General features: G+C 46.0%; 6 protein-coding genes across 6 annotated transcripts; 2 read left to right on the forward strand and 4 right to left on the reverse strand.

Moving 5' to 3' along the window:
* Positions 1-972: 972 nt before the first annotated feature.
* Positions 973-4017, reverse strand: PAAG_07169 (hypothetical protein; the record flags this gene model as incomplete). Its single annotated transcript, XM_002790887.1, has 1 exon — positions 973-4017. The coding sequence occupies one exon, from the start codon at positions 4015-4017 to the stop codon at positions 973-975; it is 3045 nt and encodes a 1014-aa protein (XP_002790933.1).
* A 1148-nt stretch (positions 4018-5165) lies between these two features.
* On the reverse strand, positions 5166-9216 carry PAAG_07170 (eukaryotic translation initiation factor 3 135 kDa subunit; the record flags this gene model as incomplete). Its single annotated transcript, XM_002790888.1, has 4 exons — positions 5166-8813; positions 8876-8931; positions 9004-9072; positions 9180-9216. The coding sequence occupies 4 exons, from the start codon at positions 9214-9216 to the stop codon at positions 5166-5168; spliced, it is 3810 nt and encodes a 1269-aa protein (XP_002790934.1).
* An 857-nt stretch (positions 9217-10073) lies between these two features.
* On the reverse strand, positions 10074-10811 carry PAAG_07171 (hypothetical protein; the record flags this gene model as incomplete). Its single annotated transcript, XM_002790889.1, has 3 exons — positions 10074-10294; positions 10577-10668; positions 10723-10811. The coding sequence occupies 3 exons, from the start codon at positions 10809-10811 to the stop codon at positions 10074-10076; spliced, it is 402 nt and encodes a 133-aa protein (XP_002790935.1).
* Positions 10812-12730: 1919 nt separating this feature from the next.
* On the forward strand, positions 12731-14719 carry PAAG_07173 (hypothetical protein; the record flags this gene model as incomplete). The annotated part of the gene is made up of 5 exons (XM_015846153.1): positions 12731-13026; positions 13103-13471; positions 13538-13779; positions 13840-14180; positions 14243-14719. 5 exons carry the CDS (start codon positions 12731-12733, stop codon positions 14717-14719), a joined length of 1725 nt encoding a protein of 574 aa, XP_015700588.1.
* Positions 14720-15589: 870 nt separating this feature from the next.
* PAAG_07174 (hypothetical protein) lies at positions 15590-16807 on the forward strand (the record flags this gene model as incomplete). Its single annotated transcript, XM_002790892.1, has 2 exons — positions 15590-15899; positions 15978-16807. 2 exons carry the CDS (start codon positions 15590-15592, stop codon positions 16805-16807), a joined length of 1140 nt encoding a protein of 379 aa, XP_002790938.1.
* Positions 16808-17876: 1069 nt separating this feature from the next.
* PAAG_07175 (hypothetical protein) lies at positions 17877-18996 on the reverse strand (the record flags this gene model as incomplete). Its single annotated transcript, XM_002790893.2, has 3 exons — positions 17877-18613; positions 18739-18802; positions 18916-18996. 3 exons carry the CDS (start codon positions 18994-18996, stop codon positions 17877-17879), a joined length of 882 nt encoding a protein of 293 aa, XP_002790939.1.
* Between the last annotated feature and the right edge of the window lie 2032 nt (positions 18997-21028).

The raw sequence follows: 21028 nt of genomic DNA on the forward strand, positions 1-21028 counted from the left end.
TTCCGTAGCAACGTGTGGACAGGCTGAGGGGAGGCTTGAATGGACTTTATTTGGCATCTACCAGCTTGGGTGGTGACGGTACGTTTAACCCCTAAACCTCTCTCTCTTCTGGAATGTTTAACATGTCACAGGACAACCAGCTGCAGACTGAAATGGACAAACTCTTTGGCATTTGCTTCCTAGTTGGATCTACAGGAACCGTTCAATGTAACTATTTGTCCAAATGGTCCTCCTAACTGTACATGTACCGTGCAGAGAATTATAAAGAGGAGCACAAAGAACATACATAACCTGTGAATTGATCAATTAACTGCACATGTCACACTCTGGTCCTGCAGAAGATGCACCATCTTCAGATATATGACTGGTAAGGTGCCCCAATTGTTTAGTTCTTAGAGAGCAGTAACGAAACCACTATATTTCCACAGGCGAAGTGAGGAGGTGTAATACACCATTCAATTTTGGAATGTCGATTAACAATGAAGGACGTCGAAATTTTCAGAAAATCGGGTTACACCACATTGGTCGTACCCACAACGAATCAAGAACAGCTCTATTTCTTATACACTCCTAATTGAGGTGTTCCAAAGAGCCCAAGGTAACAGTTGTATTTGAAATCCTCCAACAGAAAATAAATGTAATAGAATCCATGAAAACTCCCAAGAATGGGCATGTTTCAGCTGTTAATACACCAACCACACTCCAAACAGTGACGACAGCCACTCGACCATTTCTATAAAGAAATGTGGTAGAGAAAAAAAGATAAATCCAACAAGGGTATCACATCATCCAACACGGAATAAATATTCGAGATAAAACATAGAGAACTGTATGTTCTGGCGCCTATGCGGTGCTCCTATTCCGTCTGTTGACAGGGCTGAACGGCTAGAAAACTATCAAATGCAATGTCAACGACCCAAATGATGACAAGACTAGTAATATTCATGGTCAAATAGCACCAAAAAAAAACAATCAAAGGAAACTCAGTTCATCATCACTCGAGCCATCGAGATTATTTTCTGCAGCGCGCACTATGGTTGGGTTTCGTAATGAAGATCTAGTCGAACGGTGACGAGTTATCATATTCACGGGGGAAGAGATACGCGGGTTGGTTGTGCTGGAGCTATAGCATTGCAAAGGGTAAAGACGAGGTGGCTCAATGGAGAGGACATCTTCGTCGTTATCGTTATTGTCATCGTCACTACTGACATCGTTACCGCTATCTGACTTTGCTGGCGCTTGCACTCGTTTTTTTGATATGGGAAATTTGCTAGGTTTTCTCTCCATTTGTTTTTTCTTGGTATTGGATATGACGACCTCAACCGCTTTTCGGTATCTTGGACCCTCCAATGGCATTTTAACTTCAACAGCAACAGGAGAATGAGGATAATTGATCCTTTTTCTTTCACGTAACGCTCTTGTAGTGTATAGAATGGGTTCAGATTCATTAAATTTCGTTGCAGTTTCTAAGTGTGCAAATTGATCAGGTATTAACGGGTCAGGCTCGCTGTCCCCGCGTTCATCAATATAGAGACTCCAAGTACGTTTGCCCCTGGACCATAGCCGACGAGTAGGTGCGCTGAATGTAGAGGTATATGCGGCTTTGTTTCGTTTGCTCGAGTTCGGTTCCGGAAAATTGACGATTCGTTTCCGTCTCCGAGAACAAGATGGATAGGGGGAGTCTGATGACGAAATACTTGAGTTATACCCCTCCGAAGAAGCTGAAAACTTACTGGAGCTTCTAGACATTCTGGCATCTTCCGAAATACTTAAATTTGATGGGACATCTCGAGGGTCCGCCGAGGAACCTTTGCGGTTCTTATGGCGACATGGCCCCTTCTGTACCCTCTTGTCAGGGACTGCAGCAATCCATTCTCCAATACTGTCTTCCCATATATAGCCACTCTTTGACAAAGCCAGCGATGGTGTCAACGGCACGATCACGCCTTGGTGGAAGGGAGCATGCGTATATGACCCCACTTTAGTCTGTATATAAGCAGCCCAAGAGTGGTGATCAGGGTGGAGAGTGTATTCGGCAAAGTCCAGTGCCGCATCAACAGCCACCTTGCTCAGAAGAGCTCTAAGCGTAGGATACCGCTGCAAACTAGCATCCGTAAGCGCATCCGTAAATAGTTCCAGTTGATTGAATCCATCGTCTGCTCGGGCTCGACCACAATTCTGCGATACATGAGTCACGAACGTCGACAGGCTACCCGTGAAATCTTTTCGATTTTTCAACCGGCTAATAAAATATTCAAAGGCAGTTAAAAGCCCGGACATGATAGCATCATCTGTTTCTCCCTGCCCGCTGCATCTATTGATCATGCAGTTAAGAAGATAATCTGCCATCAAGATATACCCAGTTCGTAAAAGCTGCGATCTTGTGCGATTCTGCGCTATATCAAGCGATGCTGCTAGTATATCATGCTGCATTATGGCTGACAGCCTAGCTAGTACATGCTGCATGGAAGAAGCAGTTGATGACGGTGCATGTGGTTGGTTTCCAAAACGCACAATATGTGCACTACAGAGAATACCTAAAATACTCGAAATGCTATTATTCAAAGCAATTGTTAAACTTTCGTCTGTTCTCCCGTTCGAATTCGTCGAGATTTTCCGATATGTGAGATGCGGTTTCGGTATCCCTCGAAGAGCTTGTGACGTATTCGGTGCTTTGTCCTGGGGCGATTCGAAAGTTGATATGTCGACGCAAGTGTCCGACCCAGAGGCGACAAGAATCATATTCACAATATATAGGGCGGAAGCGGAACAGTCACCATCCTCACATGATATTGACTGAATAGCATGAGTCACAAACGGTTTCATGGACTCCGTGGCTATCCACTCCACAGGCACGATGCCGTACCGTAATAATGCCCCGACCTCACGAAAGAAGAAGCTTAAATGACTAGATTTGTTGACGTATGTAGCCAAAGTATGGAATACCCCAAAACTCCTGGATGAAAACAATGTACAATCCAGATGGCTAGGACCTTCAATTCTCTGGGAAACAGAAAGGAGGGCCGACAATATTTCTCTCGCAGCATCGTACGAAGATGATTCAATTGAATTCAATACAAGTTGGCGGCCTATCATCGGAGATATCCACCTTTTCTGAATCCCCTCGCAAACTAAACGGATGCCATGGAGTCGTACAAGAGCTTTGAGGGGTTTCCATCCTGCATTAGGTGTTCCATAAATACTTTCTAGTTCTGTGAAAATAAGATCTGCCACATCGATCTGCTCGTCTTTGTCTTCGCAATTGTCAGCAACCTCCTGTTCTTGAGCAATATACATGGAAGTTGTATCCAAAGCCATAGACAAAAGAGATCTTGCCCCCCAGCTAATGCTTTGTTGTGGAGCTGTCATTATAAGAAATGTATCCCAAACTTGGAAAATACCCTGCGCGATCGCAATATATGACGATTCATTATACTCCTCACACGAATCCTTCCATGTCCTCTGACTATTCCATCCCGAATAGGGCGGTGGCTTACGTTTCGCAGAAACCCGACGGGAATTTTGGGTTGACGAGTTTTCATTAGAATCCACAACTGTAGAATTCGTATTTGCATTCCCGTTTGCCCCATCCACCGTCTGGCCTTGTCGGCCCTGTCCCTTTATTAAAGGAGTGGGGAGAGAAAACTGCCCGGGCAAAAGCTTCTGGGCCTCTGGACTCCTCACAATGACCCTCGACCGGCTCCCAATACGAGTGGAATATTTATGCCTAATACGCTTGCGCATGGCACGTCCTGGAACCCAAGTCGGATCATTGGGGGTAGACTCTGATTCGGAAGTTTCCCTCTCCTCTCTCGTCACAGTGCGGCTGTCCTGATCGAGGCTGCACGCATTGGTGCTATTCAAGTTCGGAGCACCCAATGGGGTTATCTTCCAGTATTTTTCCAGACGCAATATTGTAGATGTTAAAGGACGCAATGCCCTATTACACCATCTCGACGTGATGGGGACTTCAGACGCGGAGGGCCTTAGGCGCGAGGTTGCGGAGTTTGAAGCCATTATTGCGAGAGGGGGAAAAGGCTGTTCGACCTGAATTTCGTTCCCTTGCTATTAGTGCCAATGCCCATAATGCCACCACTCACGAGCAGGTAATCAAGCGGTTATATCATCAGCATACCTGGACTTCATCGAAATGCCTGCGCAGCTCAACCACTCCTGGCTGCCCGCGGCCGAAGGGCTCTCCAAGGTCCGGGATGACCTAGCGTGGCGTTCAGAGGATACTTAATTCATGGAAATGTAAGGAATATATCAATATATCGGACCCAACCAGTGGGGTATTAAAATATGCAATAATAGCTATTTGGTCGTATTATTGGTGATACTATTAAGACACATTTCTACAATGTCTAGAGAAGTTCGGACGATGTAAACAAACGCTAGTCACATGACCATGGAAAATTCAGCCCTAAATTTCTCCTTGGCGTGCGTCACAGGCACAATCAGTACGAACTTTCTCAATACTACTGAAAGGGGGGTTGATAGGGAAAAAAAAAAAAATTTCCAAGGAGTAAATCACGAAATGAGAGAAGATGCCAATGGTTTCAAAATTCATCTCTATAATACAATGTTCTTCCCCTTTGCCCGTTGCCTATGAAGCAGCGTTTAATTAACTATACATACTGGAACAAACAATGTGGCATATGGCGTAAAAATGGGAACATTAAGAACAAAATGAGAAAATGGAAACAGTGCTATGTAGATCCCTATATTTTGTACAACGAAATAATACCACAAACAAATAGACATGATAGTACATATTAAATGCAAAATACGAATAATTTGTGAGTTGAGATGGTTGCAAAAGGGAAGAGGGGTTCACAATGGACATCGCAATGCAATCATCCATCATATATGGATAACTCAAAAACAATGCTGGCTAAAGGGGAAAGGCTCTCGCATTTTACTATGTCTTCGGGATTTGTATAGAAAAACAGAGAAAAATTTCCGCTCAACAGTATCTGGAGCTTCTGCAAGAAGACTTTTCGGGAATGGGCGGGTCATGATTCGACTTTGACAAAAATAAAAAGCAAAACGGGAGAAAGTAAAAAAAAAGGTACATAGTAATAACAGAGTTAGAAGAAATGATGCAATTAAATGATAAAACAAATTTTGATAGGTTTGAGGTCAGATAATACAGGAACACACTTTTAGGTGGTTTTCACGGGGGATTGTTTTGATCCACGAAGCTTGGGATTGGTGGTTGCAGCTCTTTTCTTCTGCTTAGTGCGAGGGTTACTAGATTCGCCTCCCTCGATGAACTTCAAAAGCTCATCAATGCTTCTCGAGTCTAGTCCGTTTGGTTTACTTGATGTTGCCCCGTTGGTAGTCGCGGGGTTCGATTGACCAACCTGAGGAAGCGGTTTGGTTCCCATGGTCACGCGAGGAGAAAGATTGGTCCGGCGCAGTCTGCGCGCTTGGATGTCCTTCGCATGCTTAGCGATGGACACGGCGTTTTGCGTGAGTTGTTCAAGCCAGCTTTCTGCCTCTTTGGTGTTTCGATCGTTGGGACCAAGTTCGTTGAGGAAAATGTTGTAGGCATCACGCATGCGGTTAACGGCTGCCTTTGAGTCTTGGTCGAGAGCGAGGGCTTGGGCAAGCTGGAAGAGAATGGTGGCGGTGTTAATTGATTGTCTTCCGAAGAGGCCTTCGCAGACTGTCAAGGAAGATTCAAACCATTTGCGGGAGTCGGAGTATTTCTTGAGATGCTGAAGCATGACAGCAGCGTTGTTCATGGTGGTGATAGAGTCAGGGTGATGAGAACCATAGATAATTTTCCATAGCTCTGAAGCATGTCTGATATAAACGAGGGCGGTTTGCGTATTGCCTGATGCGTGCTCGAATAAACTCAGGTTAAGGTAGCTCAAAATAGTGTCGGCAGAGTCGACGCCCATTGTTCTCTCAGTAACAATGACAGCTTTCCGGGCCAACTCAACAGCGGCTTCCTTCTCGTCTGTCTGGTAGTAAATCATGGAGAGCTGGTGGTACAACTTTGCCACCTCTGGGTGAAGGATGCCATAGATTTGCTCGTGGAGGGACAGAGATTCCAAGATAAGCTCTTGTCCAATCTCTTTCTGGTTCTGCATCAACGAAATACGCCCAGCCTCCAGGGCTTCCTCCGCCAGTGCACTTCGGGGGGAAGCATCCTTAACCAGAGGCATGATGTTAAGAATATCTTCCGGTACAAAAGTGATAGCGGGCTTAGGGCTTCCCGACGTCCGGCTTGGGGAAGCATTGTTGCTTCCCTTCTTCTTCTTTTTCTTGCCCTGCTCATCTTGCGAAGCGCGAGTGCCATTGGTAACAGGCGAGTGTTCCTGAGGTTTGATCTGTGAATGCTCAAACGCAAAGTCACGAGCACCTAACTGAAGACTAAGTTTGATAGCGATATCTCGCAGGATTTGAAGACGTTTGAGAGATTCAACCCAGCTAGGATCCAAGTTGAATCTAAAACGGACCTTGATGTTCTTTTCGATATCCTCTTTCAAAGAAGTGGGAGTAACTTTTTCGAAAGAGAAATCACCCTCTGGGTAGCATTCCCTCAATTCCTCGTCTATTTCCGGGAGTGGGTTTGAGTTGAGTTGTGTCCCAAGCAAACAGTTCAGCAGATGTGAAATGCAGGACGCGGCGAAAGGAGGTGGAAGATATCGCAGATATCGGTTGGCAATATGTTTAAAGGCACGAGACACCATCTCTTGGATCAAAAGTGTGCTCAAAGCAGCCAGCCTTTGCCCCTTTTCTTGTGAGAGCTTGGCTAACTTGCCCAGGTATCGAACATTGATACCTCGCTTGTGGAGAAGTTGGGTCAACGATCTGCTGTCCATTGGGAACCCTACGTCACCATTGTGCAAATCCTGGATAAGTTCGGGAATGATCTTGGAAATCAGATATTGGCAGGCCGAACGAACCTCCTCCTCATCCTGAGCCCACTCCTCCTTTTCTTCATCGGTCTGAGGCACTTGTCCACTGAAGACATCGGGGTTGAGGGCAAGTTTGAAGGCGGAGATGTCAACACGTTCCTGTTCTCGATCGACGGGCTTCTTTTCACCTTCACCTTTTTCATCCGTTGATGGGGCCTCCGTCTCATCTCCTTTTGGTGCTTCAATCTTTTCAGCCTCTTTCTTCGCAGCCTTTCGCAGTTCAACTTGCTCCTTCACATACTGGCCCATCTTAAATCTCCAGTACGACTCAACCAGCTCCAACCTCAAAACAGACATTCTGTGGGGATATGGCTCATGTCCCTCAGCATCTTCAGTCCATGCAATATCCAAAGGAGTTATCCGGTAAAGGTCGAGAACGTATTTTCGACCATCCGTACCTAAGAGTCCCTTTGTTTCCACGCTCCCTTCCAGATCGTGTCTTTTACCCTCTTTATCCCAGACCGGATGCTTTTTCACTCGCAGGGAAGTAGACAGTTTCTCAAACACAGGCACAAAGTCCTGGTGCGCTGTGACAATCTCCTTACCCTCAACTCCTCCATAATCAATCTGGTGCTCGCCAGGCTCCCGTTGCTTGAAGATGCCAGGAACTATGCTCTGTCCAACCAACCGCTTGCCCAAGTAGTCAACCACAACAGTGCCAGGGGTAAAGAGGCCGGGGATATCAAGCTGGTTGACGGCTTTCACGCCCACAATGTCCTTTCCAACTGCAATCCTAGCAGCCTCGTCGCCACCTTCCGACGCAAAAGTCCCAACTCCATCAGCTCCAAAGGAGAAGAATATGTTGTTATAAACGAAAATTTGAGCGTCTCTCCCTTCAGTTGGGTTCAGAGGTGTAATTTCGCCTCTGGCGACCAGAACAGCACCACGGGCAGCGGCGTCATTGTAGTCAGCAAAAAGCTTTGAGGTCAAACGTTCTCTAAAGACTTTATCCTGGACCGTTTCCCTGGGTAGTTCCCTTGTACTCTGGAACTCTTCATTCCAGTCTCTCAAGGTTTCAGAGTTATCCACGCCGGAAATCAAATAGTTCTCCTGGGAACGAGTGATATCGGCCTGATGGGCCGTAATTGGTGAAGAAGCCGCTGGCACAAGCCATGGGTTGTTGGGGATGGAGTTTTGTAAGGGAAAAGTAGTCAACAAATCTTTTTTGTTGTTTGACTCCTGTAGGGCTTTAAATGCAGCATCGAAGGACGGGGACAGCATCGAGATCAGCGTCAGGAGAGAGTGGGCACTGTAATTCTTAGGAGCGGGTCTAGGGAAGGGGTCGAATTTGGCATTTGAGCATTTGTTCACATAGAATCCGGATACATGGGATGTTATCTGATGTTGCTCGCCTTCATTCGTGGTTACCTGCAGGTATAATAGGTGTCCGCGTTGGCGGAGATGGTATGGTGGGGGATTCCAGGGCGACAGGGAAATTGCCTTGACCGTCTTAGGAAGTGGGGGTTGGATTCGGGGGAGAATTGTTTGCAGGACGGGTGGTGCCGACACCTCGAAGTCTGAAAGGGCATGACCGTTGGCCACATCTTGCCCTTCTTTTGTGTCGGATAACTGTTCACCAGCGGCGACGGCATCATGGAGCGACAAACCAGCACAGATGCCGTGCAAATTGTCAATGCGATCTCCGGCCGCACCAATCAACTCTCTTATCCGAACTACATGCATCCGGGCCTCCTTCTCGGTGTACGGATCCTCGATCAAAACAACTTCGGAATCGGCCTGGAGGCCCTTGACCTCGGACAACTCAACATAGTCGTTTATTCTGGTTCCATTATGCTCCAAGTGAAAGCTCGTGTACTGAAAGGTACCTGGTAACTCGACAATCGACTGACGAACATCCTGGACTTGTTCCTGGCTCGATACCTATAGAAAAATTGATCACGTTAACTGATGTTCGAATTAGCGGGAGGGAAAGAGTTTCTCACCGTAACTTGGATGGTGTACGGCTCGTGAGGAAGCTTGACGGAAATCTGAAAAAGAACTGCATTCAACTCCAAATCGGTCATCAGGAATTCATTTATAGTCAATAAGTGATTAACAGAGCGCTCTATACCTCCAACTTGTTCTCCGTCTACATGATTTCCATTGGAAGTTTGCTCAACTCCGTTTTGTTCCGCAACCTCTGTGGGTGATGTATGTATTAGCATTCTCAATTTGATTGTTCTAAAGATGCCCACGGGAAAAAGTAATAGCGATGATTGCTCGCCAGGCTTTCAAAATCCCTCATACCTTGAGGATGTTCTTTCTCCTGAGTAGGCTGATCCATTACTATTGCTTTAAACGCTGCTAAAGATGTCAGTCCGCAAGCTTAAAGGTGTAAAAAGCATACACCGTCCCAAACCTTTTTTTTTTTTTTTTTGGGACGACTAGAGACTCAATGGGTGCAATAAATCAACAAATAAAAACAAATGAAAGCAAAATGGCAAAAGAATCAAAAGAAGGCCAGTCTATAGGGTTGAGGTGAGGAGGAGCAGGAATTTTTAGCCCGTTCAAAGATTATATATATATATATATATATATATATATTCCAATGCTTTAACGGAAGCAAATCTTGGAGAAAATTTCACGGAGCCGGAATTTCTCCTCGGAAACCATCGGTCCCAAGCGTAAACCTGGAGTAAAAGAAGCACTGTAGCACTGGTGGCACTAAACCCGTTCGGGTGAGCTCCTGCCGCCGCTCGGGCCGAGAGTCTAATTCTAAACCTCAACCCAAAAAAAAAAAAAAAAGGGTAAAAAAAGTGCAATGGCTCTTATGGCTATTGTGCTGGGAAGAATAAGGCACTAACTTGGATTGAAAATCTCCGTGGAACTAGTCTTCCATTGTATGTCTCCACACATGTACCTGAATCGCAGAAGGTTGAGCAATGAGTAGACTTTGCGGTTAAAAAAGGAGGAATAAGGTCAGTAGTTGTTCGTCTATGCCGATATGATCCCCACCATATAAATTTCTAGAAATGAAGATCTAACAACATTACGGATCACAGATCATACAACCACTCTGGATGTGGAAATAATGACAAACCTATCGTCAGGAAACTTGGTCGCCGATTAATCCTGATAACTCGTCTTCCTGTCCCTTTTCACGCAACCGTGGTTAACATCAGTATTTCACGACCGCCGTGTTCAGGTGACATCCGCAGCAGCCACCGTCCCCACATGGCCCGAACGTATGCTTTCAATATCATGACTGTCGTGATCACTATTTTTGGTTCTCTTCTCGGCATTCCGATGTTCGCTCAGATCAACTACAGGGCTAGCTGATCGCTGCGAAAATGCGCGAATCGTAATCCGCCACTTGGGGACAGGCATTGATTTTAATGGCCATTGCGAGTCGATGCCCGTAGCTGGATTCAATTGCTCAGGGGAACCCAGACAGACACTCTGCTGTCTTCTTCTTAGTACCGCTTCCCCCGATGTCATGATCGAAGATCATCTGGCAGCCTGTAACTGTCTTTTGAGATTTCCTTTCTCTGTCAACGTTGGAGAACAAAGTGCAGACGTTCTCCTGATTTTACAAAATCAACTGTGTATTTTGTCTCCTTATACGCATCCTGTCTATGCTCCCCCGTCCGATATATCCAGCAGATATAGGATCGTTTGAACACACCAAACGCCACGACGAGGACCTCCTTCACGGCCTCGGGATTCTGGGGATTGCTGATCATTTCGATGTTCCCTCCGAAGTCGAGATGGTGGAGTCACTACCGTTGAGTTCATACTATAGTTTATGCATATGAGCTACTACTGTCGAATCTCTCTCTATACAACTCACATTGAAATATCCGTATCTGTGCCTTGTCCCAACCTAGTAAGGGGATCACCGTTCGTGTGAGGATGCCAGGTGATGGGAGTGTCCGCCATGTCGAATATAGAGACGTAATATCACCTATTAGAATAGATCTATGATAAGGAGTTGACATAGAGGACAATCGCGCAAAGTGAGCTGGTACAGCGTATTGTCTGGATTCTAGATGAACAAATAGACTAGACTTCATATCAAACTGAATCTAGATATCGCGAAATCATGCCATTTATATCATCTGTTGTTCTTTAACTGTGCTATTGGTAATGAGCTGTGATTCATAGCATCAACTAAATAGAGCTTCTAAAACCATTCTCCAACTTCTGGCGTGAGTGATACGGTTTCACATGATGACTCGAGATATGCAGGGCGATCGGCTACGGAACTTTTGGTCGGAATATCTCTCTATCGGTTGATACCATGTGTATGTTTTATTTCATTCGCGTTTTGACGGTATATTTTTTGAAAGAAGGATCCAGGGATACTGTCTCGACAAACCAACGTCTCCTTCCTCTGTCTAATCGCCTCTGCGGTCCCAAGTATTTAACGCAGGAAAACGTCACAAGAGCCAACATCATGAAAAGCGCCATCTTCCATCATGGACCAAGTCCAAAAGGTAATTTAGATGATAAGACATGTAGTTGACCGCCGCGGAATTATCGTGCGATGTCTACAAAGCTCTTCCTGTCTGGAGATGCTGTCAGCACAAATCTGACGTTTGCATTTGTACAAATTCTTCCCGGGGTGGAGGTGAAGGCTTTGATTATTCGTCATCCCATAGCCATTATTGTCCTCTTTCGACTTCTCTGCTTCTGCTGTTTGCGCAACTTGAGCTGGACTCAAGGAAAAGGCCCGTTTTCTACCTATTCTACCCCGTAATAATCCACAATCCATTCATCGGTGCAATAGAGTCACCTCATCCGGCAGAAAGCCGCCAATAAAAATTATCTCCGTGGCCAAGTGCATCTTACCTAACTGACCTATACGCACAATCACACTTGGTAAAGCTCCTAGAGCACCCGATATCACACAAACTCAGTCCCAAATGCGGCGGAAGCAACAGGCTAACCTCTTTCCTATCCACTTTGCATTCTTCAATGAAGCGACACCACATTTTCATTTGCCAAACACAGTTCGGGATCACTGATCTCGGTTAAAAGGTACCCCGTTGAAGGGGCGACTGATGATAAAAGAAATTGAAGGCTGCGGGGTTGATGGTGGGAGATCAAGCTGGATCTCAAGGCCGAGGTGCATCTAACGGCACGATATTTGAATCGCGTGTGCATTGGAGCAATGTGTCTGGTCCTTTTCTGTTCTCTTGATTGCTGACGAAAGATATGGGAGTTACGGTATATGAAATTTGTTGGAAAACTCATCTGGCGACTTTTTCGAAAATGCGGTAGTTTATCAAGCCTTCAATAAAATAATAGAACGCCATCTTTGTTAAATTCTTCGCCATCCTCCATACCAGCCAGCCAAGCGGTGCCCAGTGGACAATGGATATGTCTAACTCGTAACAGATAGCTGAAAAGAACTTGGCAGCGGTTAAGCGGGCAAAAACACGCTGCTCCAAGTGTGGCTGACTATGGCTGTGTTTTGGTGACCTTCCAACGAAGGTTTTCTAAGAGCAAATTCCGACTTTGTAGAGTCGTGTAAATTTTTGTTTTTCTTTCCTTTCTTTTCTCTCCTTTTTCCTTTTTCTTTTTTTTTCTTTCTTTTTTTTTTTTTTTTTTTTTTTCTTTTTTCTTTTCCTTCTTGTTTTTGCAAGCTGTTCTCATGCTAATTCCACTCCTTTTTGTTTTCTTTCATACATTAACCACAACTTCCAATTTTCCCCCACTTTGGTGTTAAAATACACGGCAGGCCGCAAGGCTATTAACTCTTACTATCAGTCACATTCCCTCCGAGATTAACTATCCTCTCACCGCCTAACCATTTAACCACCAAGAGCCAAAACGACATTGTCTATGTCCGCGCAATGTGCTGGAATCGCATATGCGGTGGTGCACAGGCGATAGTATCCTCCAGGCCTAGGGCAATTTGTCCCCAATTTCGCCCTTGGTCTGTTCTTCCTTCGACCCGGCGAAATGTGCAGAATATACCAGTCGGGTCCCCGTCCCTAAATCAGAACGGATTTGAAGAAGATGATGATGGAAATGGGGGCACTAAGAAGAAGAAGAAGAAAGACGAGGATCCCGGCCCTTCCCTTAGGTCTACGATCCTGAAAATGCTGGAAGCCGCAGCAACTATGTTTGCGTCAATCGCTGTTGTAGGGTGAGACCATATAACATTCTCTACATGCTGGGTTTGGTATAGGTGCCCTAACTATCCCAATCGCGCATACGCACAGTGCGGCCGGATACTCTTATCATCGGTACTATAAACATCTAGTCTTGGAGAAAATGGACAATGCATTCAACCCAGGAGATCCAGTTCTCGAGGTTGCTGGCGTGGCGCCTTCAATGGGCACCGATGGCAGTGACACAGGTCACTGGGTCGAACGTGAGGAGCAGAATAGGGTTGATCGGATAGTCAATGGTACCATTCGAGGCCGCTACTACCTGATTATCGGCGAAAAAGGAACTGGAAAGACGTCCATGCTTCTCGATGCCATGAGGAAAATTAATGGTGATGGAGTCGCATTTTTCGAAGCACATGCAGACCTTGAGATTTTCCGTATTCGACTCGGCAAGGCTCTAGACTTTGAGTTTCATGAAGAGTATGTATATATGACAAGTCCCTCAAAATGATATATCGGAAGGTTTACTCAAGTTTTATTTTATAGCTATATCGGCAGTTTGTTCAGCATTAGAGGACCCCGGGACACCACAGCCTTGCTGGATATTGAACGAGCTCTCAATAAACTTGAGAAAGTCGCGCTTGCGCGGCGGCACAAGGGTGGGAGACCGTTGGTTTTAATTGTTAACAGCACCCATCTTGTCAGAGACGATGAAGATGGGCGTGACCTTCTAGAAATGATCCAGCAACGTGCTGAACAATGGGCAGCAAGCAACTTGGTAACAATGAGTGAGTTAAATATACGGGTTGGCTCCTTTCGCGTCGCCCTGCGTATTAACAACAGTGTAGTTTTCAACAGCGATGATTACTGGGTCTATGAACGGTTAAAGCGTTACGCCACCCGAATGGAAATTATTCCTGTTCCTGATCTTCCCAAGAATCAAGCGATGATAGCTCTTAGGCAATATAGGCAGAAATACTTTAACGAGACCCTCGAAGATTCGATTCTTGAACAGGTCTACGACAGGGTTGGCGGACGGCTAACATTTCTAAATCGCGTTGCAAAATCAAGGGACATGCTGGGGACATGTGCGCAGATATGCCAGGCGGAGAAGACATGGTTTCTCAACAAATGCTGGATATTGGGTACGGAAATGGACGATGATGTTATGAATGAGCAGAAATACTCGGTAAGGGGCAATTTACCCCTTTGCTGTGCTATTTATACACTTCTTACTAATCTCATCTCTAGTCTGCCGCAATGGTCCTCGCTAAAGAGCTGGTCGACCGGGAAAAGGCCATGGACGAAACCTATCACCCAGAACAGGGACACATCCTTCCACAGATGCCTCTTCACGAAGCGCGACAAGTCATGACAAGAGCAGACTTTATCCAGAGCTACGATCACGATAACATATTCACCATCGACTCCAATGCCATGGTTCGGGCGGACTCCGTTCCGATGCAAATTGCCTTCAGGGAGATTTGTAATGAGCCAGGCTTTGCCGAACACCTGGAAAAGACCCTAAATCGAATTAGCGACATTGAGAGCTTGGGCAGGACCCGAGAACTTACCGTTAAGGACTTCTGGCACAATGGGTCATTCAAGGCGGTCATTCGCGATACGAGAGGTAGAGAGGCTGGAACTGTAGAGATCGGTGTGGTTCAACCCAAAGAAGAAGAAGAAGGAGGAGGAGGAGGAGGAGGAGGAGGAGGAGATGATGATTAAAGAGTGTGCGTTTTTGCTCGTGAACTGCAAGCTTGATCATTTTGTTGTCGATACGCATCTTGTCCCTCTTTTTGTTTTTATCTAAAATAACCCTTTTACTTTAATGGGTCTGCGGTTTGAATAGGCGTTCCGGCCCTTCAAGTTTATACTCCGTCAGTCTAAAATTTCCTATTTGCTTGTATTATAGTAGTGTTCAGTGATCACACCCTTGCTTTAACCAGTTTAATTACAAATTTTAATATTTGTGCATATAGATGTTTAGATGTTTTCGGTTCTTAACCCAAGTGGACATCCTGAAGTTCATCAAGCAGGCAAAATACGACATCCCTCATCATAGATGTCTTTGTAGGCAGGCAATGTGTACACATTTACAGATGGCTCCTGGCTGGCAAAGCCCTTAGCTAATTTGTCGCAGGAAAGTATTTTCACGGCAGAAATGCAACAATAATATCCTATTTAACCATTTTTTCCGGTTAGATTCCACTCATAGTTATTCATGAACCTCCCTCCGCATTTCCCTTGATACTTTCCACGGTTTCCAAGGCGATTTGTTCCATGGAAAGTTGGAGATAAAGTTAGCCAATCAGACGTTTGTAAACAACCTGACTCCCGAAAGCTGCCCTGACGTCATCGGCTCGCTCCTCCCATCGATTAAAAACATAACATCAAAACAATCCCTGATCTGCGATCAACACACAAGAACCGCCACTTTCAGGAATCCGGTCCTTATGCCACGTTTAACTCGCAAAATCCGAACTCCTGAGTTTTTTCAACCCGTTCGCATCCCAGACAATTCAATACGCAAGGTGCCAACGTCGCGATCCCACTCCGCCACTCCCCGCCGCCGAGGAGTACGACGAATCGTTTAAAATGCCGCCTCGAAAAGCATCAACGACGCCAGTGAAGGCGAGCTCGAGGACGAAAGTGAAAGCTGCAGCATCCAATGTAGAGCAGGTCGTAACTAGAGATGCCCCTAACTGGCTCCTCTGTCTGGTGCAATACAGCGGCATTTTGTTATCTAGTCTGGCGCTCAGCACCGCGCTATTCTCCCTTAGTACTCAGATTACACACGGAGATCTTGCCTGGACTAGCAAGTATTATGATCATTGGTGGCAGGTTGGAGGATTGTTGGCATGGAGAGCTCTTGAGTTAACTGTTGCTTGGGTCTTGGGATACGACGGTCAGTTACATACCCCAGTCCCCCTTTGCTCTCGCACTCAACCTGACCAACACTAACCATGCCCTATTTCCCTTACAGCCCGTGATGTCGCATCCTTCGTCTTCCTAACCCATCTCCCAACCTATGTCCTTCTCTGTAGTTTCTACGGAACCCGCCCTACGACCATACTAACGGTCGCGTTCATAACCATCTTCTCTACCGCCGTCCCATTCAGCATATTCCGTGCCCCAAGCCTCGTGCACCAGCAACACCCTATCTCCTACACCTGCTGCCGCATTTGTTCTCGACTTTCTTCACGGCTTTGCGCCCGCACCGGCACATCCAGCACCAACACAGCTGCCAAAGGTAAAACCAAACAAAAGCCAACAATTCTCACCGACACCCCAACAACTGTCTACACCACCCTCGTCGCCACAGCCATATACGCCGTATCCCTCTACACCAGCTTCTCCACCTGGCTCCCAAGTTGCCTGGTCATGCACTTCGATGGCCTGCCGGACCTGCGCCGCGCTCACGAAGGGCCAAGAGGCTTTGTCTCCTTATTCACCACCCTATTGCCCGCAGGCTACGCCCTGCGCGATTTCCTCTTCGTCAGTTGTATCGGGGCTGCGTACCTTGACCGGCAAGAAGCGCCAAAGGGGCGGAAGCACGTCGAGCGACCTGGTGAGCTACTTGTCACATCGCTGTATCGCAGATACTGGCTGGGGCTGTTGGCAAAGACGCGGGTATTGGCATCGCGCACTGTAGTGCTGGCGACGATGATTATGTTGAATACAATTGTGCAGGTTGTTGGGACGATCAGTGGGACGGGGCTAGAGGGTGCGGTGGGATGGGGGATTGTTTGGGCGGTTGCGACTGCTGTGACGGGCGTGGTGTTTGGATGGATAGCTGCTGCAGATGGACTGTGAGATTATGCCTTTTGTTCAGTTTGTTTAGTGTTTTTTCATTGCTCTTTACCTTTCCCCTGTCATATTTCTCTTCTTTTCCTGAAAGGAAAAACCTCAAAGCATCATATTATTCTTAGTTCCCCTTTGATTCGGATTTCTCTGGGGTTCACCAGTGGTTGCGTCCCATCAGAGCACTTTTGCCCACTTGCCTTCGATCCGCGCTTCTTTCGTTTATATCAATTTTACTTCTCCACATTCTTAATCTATGTTGTCTATTGTTTTATTCTTTAGTTTTATGTTCTGCTTTAACCTCTTACGTTATCGGGATACCTTTTTTTTTTTTTTTTTTTTTTTTTTCTGATTGAGCACTGGCGCGAGATTCTGGCTATGCGAAGGAGACAGGGGCGGTGGGCGTTTTCAGTTATTCGGGTTTTCTTGCTTTATCAAGATCCAACGAGGAAAAGTTTTGATTGGAGGGTGTGACATGATATGATGCTGGGTGGAGGAGGGAGATCAAGACAGGCAATGGAAAGAATGAGTTGGCAATTCAACCGAAAATTTGAAAAGCAAAGAAAAGGAAGGGGATGAAATTAGAAGGGCAGCGGGAACGGAACCAAAACTGAAACTCATGAAAAGCCATATGTAATTTAGCAATAATTTAATATTCCAACACCAAGTTCGTATTTGTATTATTGATCAGACTTACATTGTAGAGATGTGGGATGGCTGGACGGAAAAAAGTAGAAATGCCAAAACCAGACACTCAGGAATGAGTAGCAAGAGAGCAAACAGATAAGGAAAAGCAAGGATGAGGTTAGGCTGCAATGAGAAACAGGAAATGACACAATCATAGTAGAAAAGTGGAAGATAGTACGAAATAATGAAGCGATATAGGGATACACATATTAAGACCATGAAGGGAAGGGAAAACAGATACCCCCCCCCTCAATCATAGCTTCAATAGAGAACCCAAATTGTCCACAAACACACTATAATACCTAATCACATTCTACTTCCCAACCCCCTTCACCAAACAGCCACGAAACCAAACCAAACCCCATCAAACTTAAAAAAAGTTGGCCATCCTAACTTAACAAGCACACCCCTCCTTCGCCGTCGCCGCACCCCGGTCCCTTAAATTAATCCGCGCATCCTCTCCAGATCTCCCCCCACCAAGACCACCATTATTCCCCGCACCAGCGCCAGTACCAACACCCCTCACCCCCTTCAGACTCGTTTCCGGAATCGCATTCGCAATCGCAGTGAAGACCTCAGCTACATTAACCCCCGTCTTCGCACTAGTTTCGAAGAACAACAGCCCTTCCTCCTCCGCATACGAGCTTGCCTCGCGCGTGGAGATCTTCCGCGCATCCCCGGCCCGAGCATCCTGCTCCTCCTCCTCCTCCTCTTCATATTCGTTTTCGTCTCGCTCAGCGGCATCCGCTGCAGCATCACTGTCGGCGCCCTCAGAGGAGTCCGGGCCCGATGAACCACCCGCAGACCTGCGGCTGCCGGGAGACGCAGATGGAGCAGGCCGCCTGCCTGGTGCTGTTGCTGCTGCGCTAGAGTCTTCATTGGTTAGGTCAAGCTTGTTGCCGACGAGGGAGATGACGATGCCTGGGCTGGCTTGTCGCTGGAGCTCAGCGACCCAGTGCTTGGCTTTTGTGAGGGAGGAGGGCTTGGTGAGGTCGTAGACGACAAGGGCAGCTTGAGCGTTACGGTAGTACATGGGTGCGAGGGAAGCGAAGCGTTCTTGCCCTGCTGTATCCCATATTTCGAACTTGATGGTTCGGGTTGGGAGGGAGCATTTTTGCGTAAGGAAGGCGGCTGTGAGTGGGTTAGTGAGAATTGGTTTTTAGGGAATAAAGACACGGATAACGACAGATAAGGAAGACTGGGATGATATGTTTTATTTCATTGGGATCAAGTAAAGAGAAGTAAATGCTTCGTACCTCCTATCGTCGGCTCCTTATTTTCTTGGAAATCATTATTGACGAATCGTAGGACTAGTGAGGACTGCAAGACATAAACATGTATCCGTCAGCACATGAATCCCAAAACGTATTATCGGAAATCCAGGGATGTGTCCCATGGGACTCAAAATTTGGTGATTGGAGGTTATCACAAACCTTGCCCACGGCAGCTTCTCCAAGCAGCACAAGCTTAACACTGCTACTAGGTTTAGGACCAGCAGCTCCTGCATCCGTCATTGTTATTTATTCTTCTGATACTTTCTTAAGACTTCTTTGCAAAGTCGCTCCAGAGGGGATCCGTCCAAAAAAAAATTATGTCAAGGCCGCTTCCAATAGATGACGTTGATCGATTGATCAGGCAGCCGCGGCGTGGACTGGATATAATTATTTTGAGGCCAAGATGTCCAAGTAGCTGTTGATTATATCTCAGGTTCTCTGTTCCGGTTTACCGTAGCCTTATGCAAATAGACAACCTGGAAATTCTCTAGAGGAGAAGCAAGGATAATGAAGCGCAGATGATGTTGCCCGGGAAGATGCGGTGGTGGATTCGTTTACCAACAGGAAGGCCGGGGATAGCAATGTTTGGGATGCTCTAACCCCTCCACAATTCCGAGTCGGAAGCAAAAGAAAAACTAGGAGATGGTAAAGCTAAACAATGGGATGTACTAAATGTTCTCTGATCCAGGGGAATATTGTCAATGGGCCGTCAATCAAAATGGTGCATTATACTGTGCGGGTTGTGAAAATGTCTTTGATGTTGGTTTGCTTCGTCGATCGAAGGCAGAGGACCAAGGCGCCTTGCCGAATCAGGACTCTCCCAAGGCCACATGTTGCACACCGCCACCGCTAGGCCTAGTTGAAACTGGTTAGTTAATTGGAACGAAGCCGCAATATTACATAATATCTGGAAAATGCAGCCACATCTACATCACGTGACAATTTTGACCCGGACTCTGTTTGTTTTGTTTGCCCTTTTCCCGTTTTGGGCCAAGCCCTAACACTAGGCAGTGCATCTCTGCATGAGGATCAGAGCCCAAACATCGCACCCTGCATGAAGCCAGGTCAAAGGTGAAAGGGAAAAAGAAATGAACATTGATTCTTGACAGGCGAGGCAGCTTCTGCGTGAGTCAAATGTTGCCATCCCATGCCGAAAAAAGAAAAAGAAAAAGAAAAAAAAAAAAAAAAAAACTTTGCGCATACACAAAAATATTTGAGATGGCAGGGTTAAAAAGATGAAATATGGTGCAAGATCATGTCTCATCCCTTAACACGAGGTACGAATCCTTTCGAGAAAAAGAACACATAAGCTCAGCAAACCCATATTGGCAAAATTGTGGACAATAGGGGGCCGGCCCATAGCAGCCGTATCAAATACGGGGGGTTTGAGTTACGGGTCAAATTTTACCAGGCACTGGAGGAAGGAAAACACCGTTTACATTCACGCATGTCTGCATATTAAATGTCCTTTGTTCTACAATGTCAACATCCGCTGGCTCTGGAGAAAAATCAAATGAATAAATTGGGAGAGTGCAAAAAACAAATCCAATGAATGAACGTGTGGTTGTGTCATGCTCAATAATATATTCGTTTTTTCTTTGCATGGCCCTTCCGCGCTCCTGCTTTTTCGTCGCCTTTTCATAGTGACACGGCATGGTTGAGGAATGGAATAACGTTTATTTCTCCACATATTCATATGCAACAGCTCTAAAAATAAAGATCCAAGGAGAAATCAGAATGTCAATTTTAGTACCGTGGCAAGCAAGAGTGTAGTTTGGAGTATATGCTAACAGAGCATGCCTCGTTTGTTGTCAGGCAGGAGGTGTTAGAGACATATCCGGGTAGCAGAGAGAGGGGTGAAGAATTTAGCATCAAACAGTCGGCACAGACAAAAGTGAAAAAGATGAGAGTCAAAAGATGACTTGAATATTAAAATGATAGGATAGGACTTGGGTCATGTAACGGAGAACAGTCACACACAGCAAAGAAGTCGGCCGGTCAATTCCAATAGGCGCATGTTGGACGTGGAAAGAGGAAAAAAGTGAAGAAAGTAGTTCGAATCGTTGATCCGTGTCTTTGGGACGTATGGTGAGGGCAAAAGAACAAAGGAGCAAGCATTGTCATACAAAAAGGGAACAAGTGGTGAAGTAGTAAAATAGGACAAAACGCACAGATAGATAACCGAATCAAAAACAAGCTTCTAGGCACAATACACTAAATGGCACACAAAAAGTATACATACATGTCTGTCACAAACGAAGCTAATAAGCAA

This window comes from Paracoccidioides lutzii, assembly GCF_000150705.2.
Source record: "Paracoccidioides lutzii Pb01 unplaced genomic scaffold supercont2.22, whole genome shotgun sequence".
Lineage (NCBI taxonomy): Eukaryota > Fungi > Ascomycota > Eurotiomycetes > Onygenales > Ajellomycetaceae > Paracoccidioides > Paracoccidioides lutzii.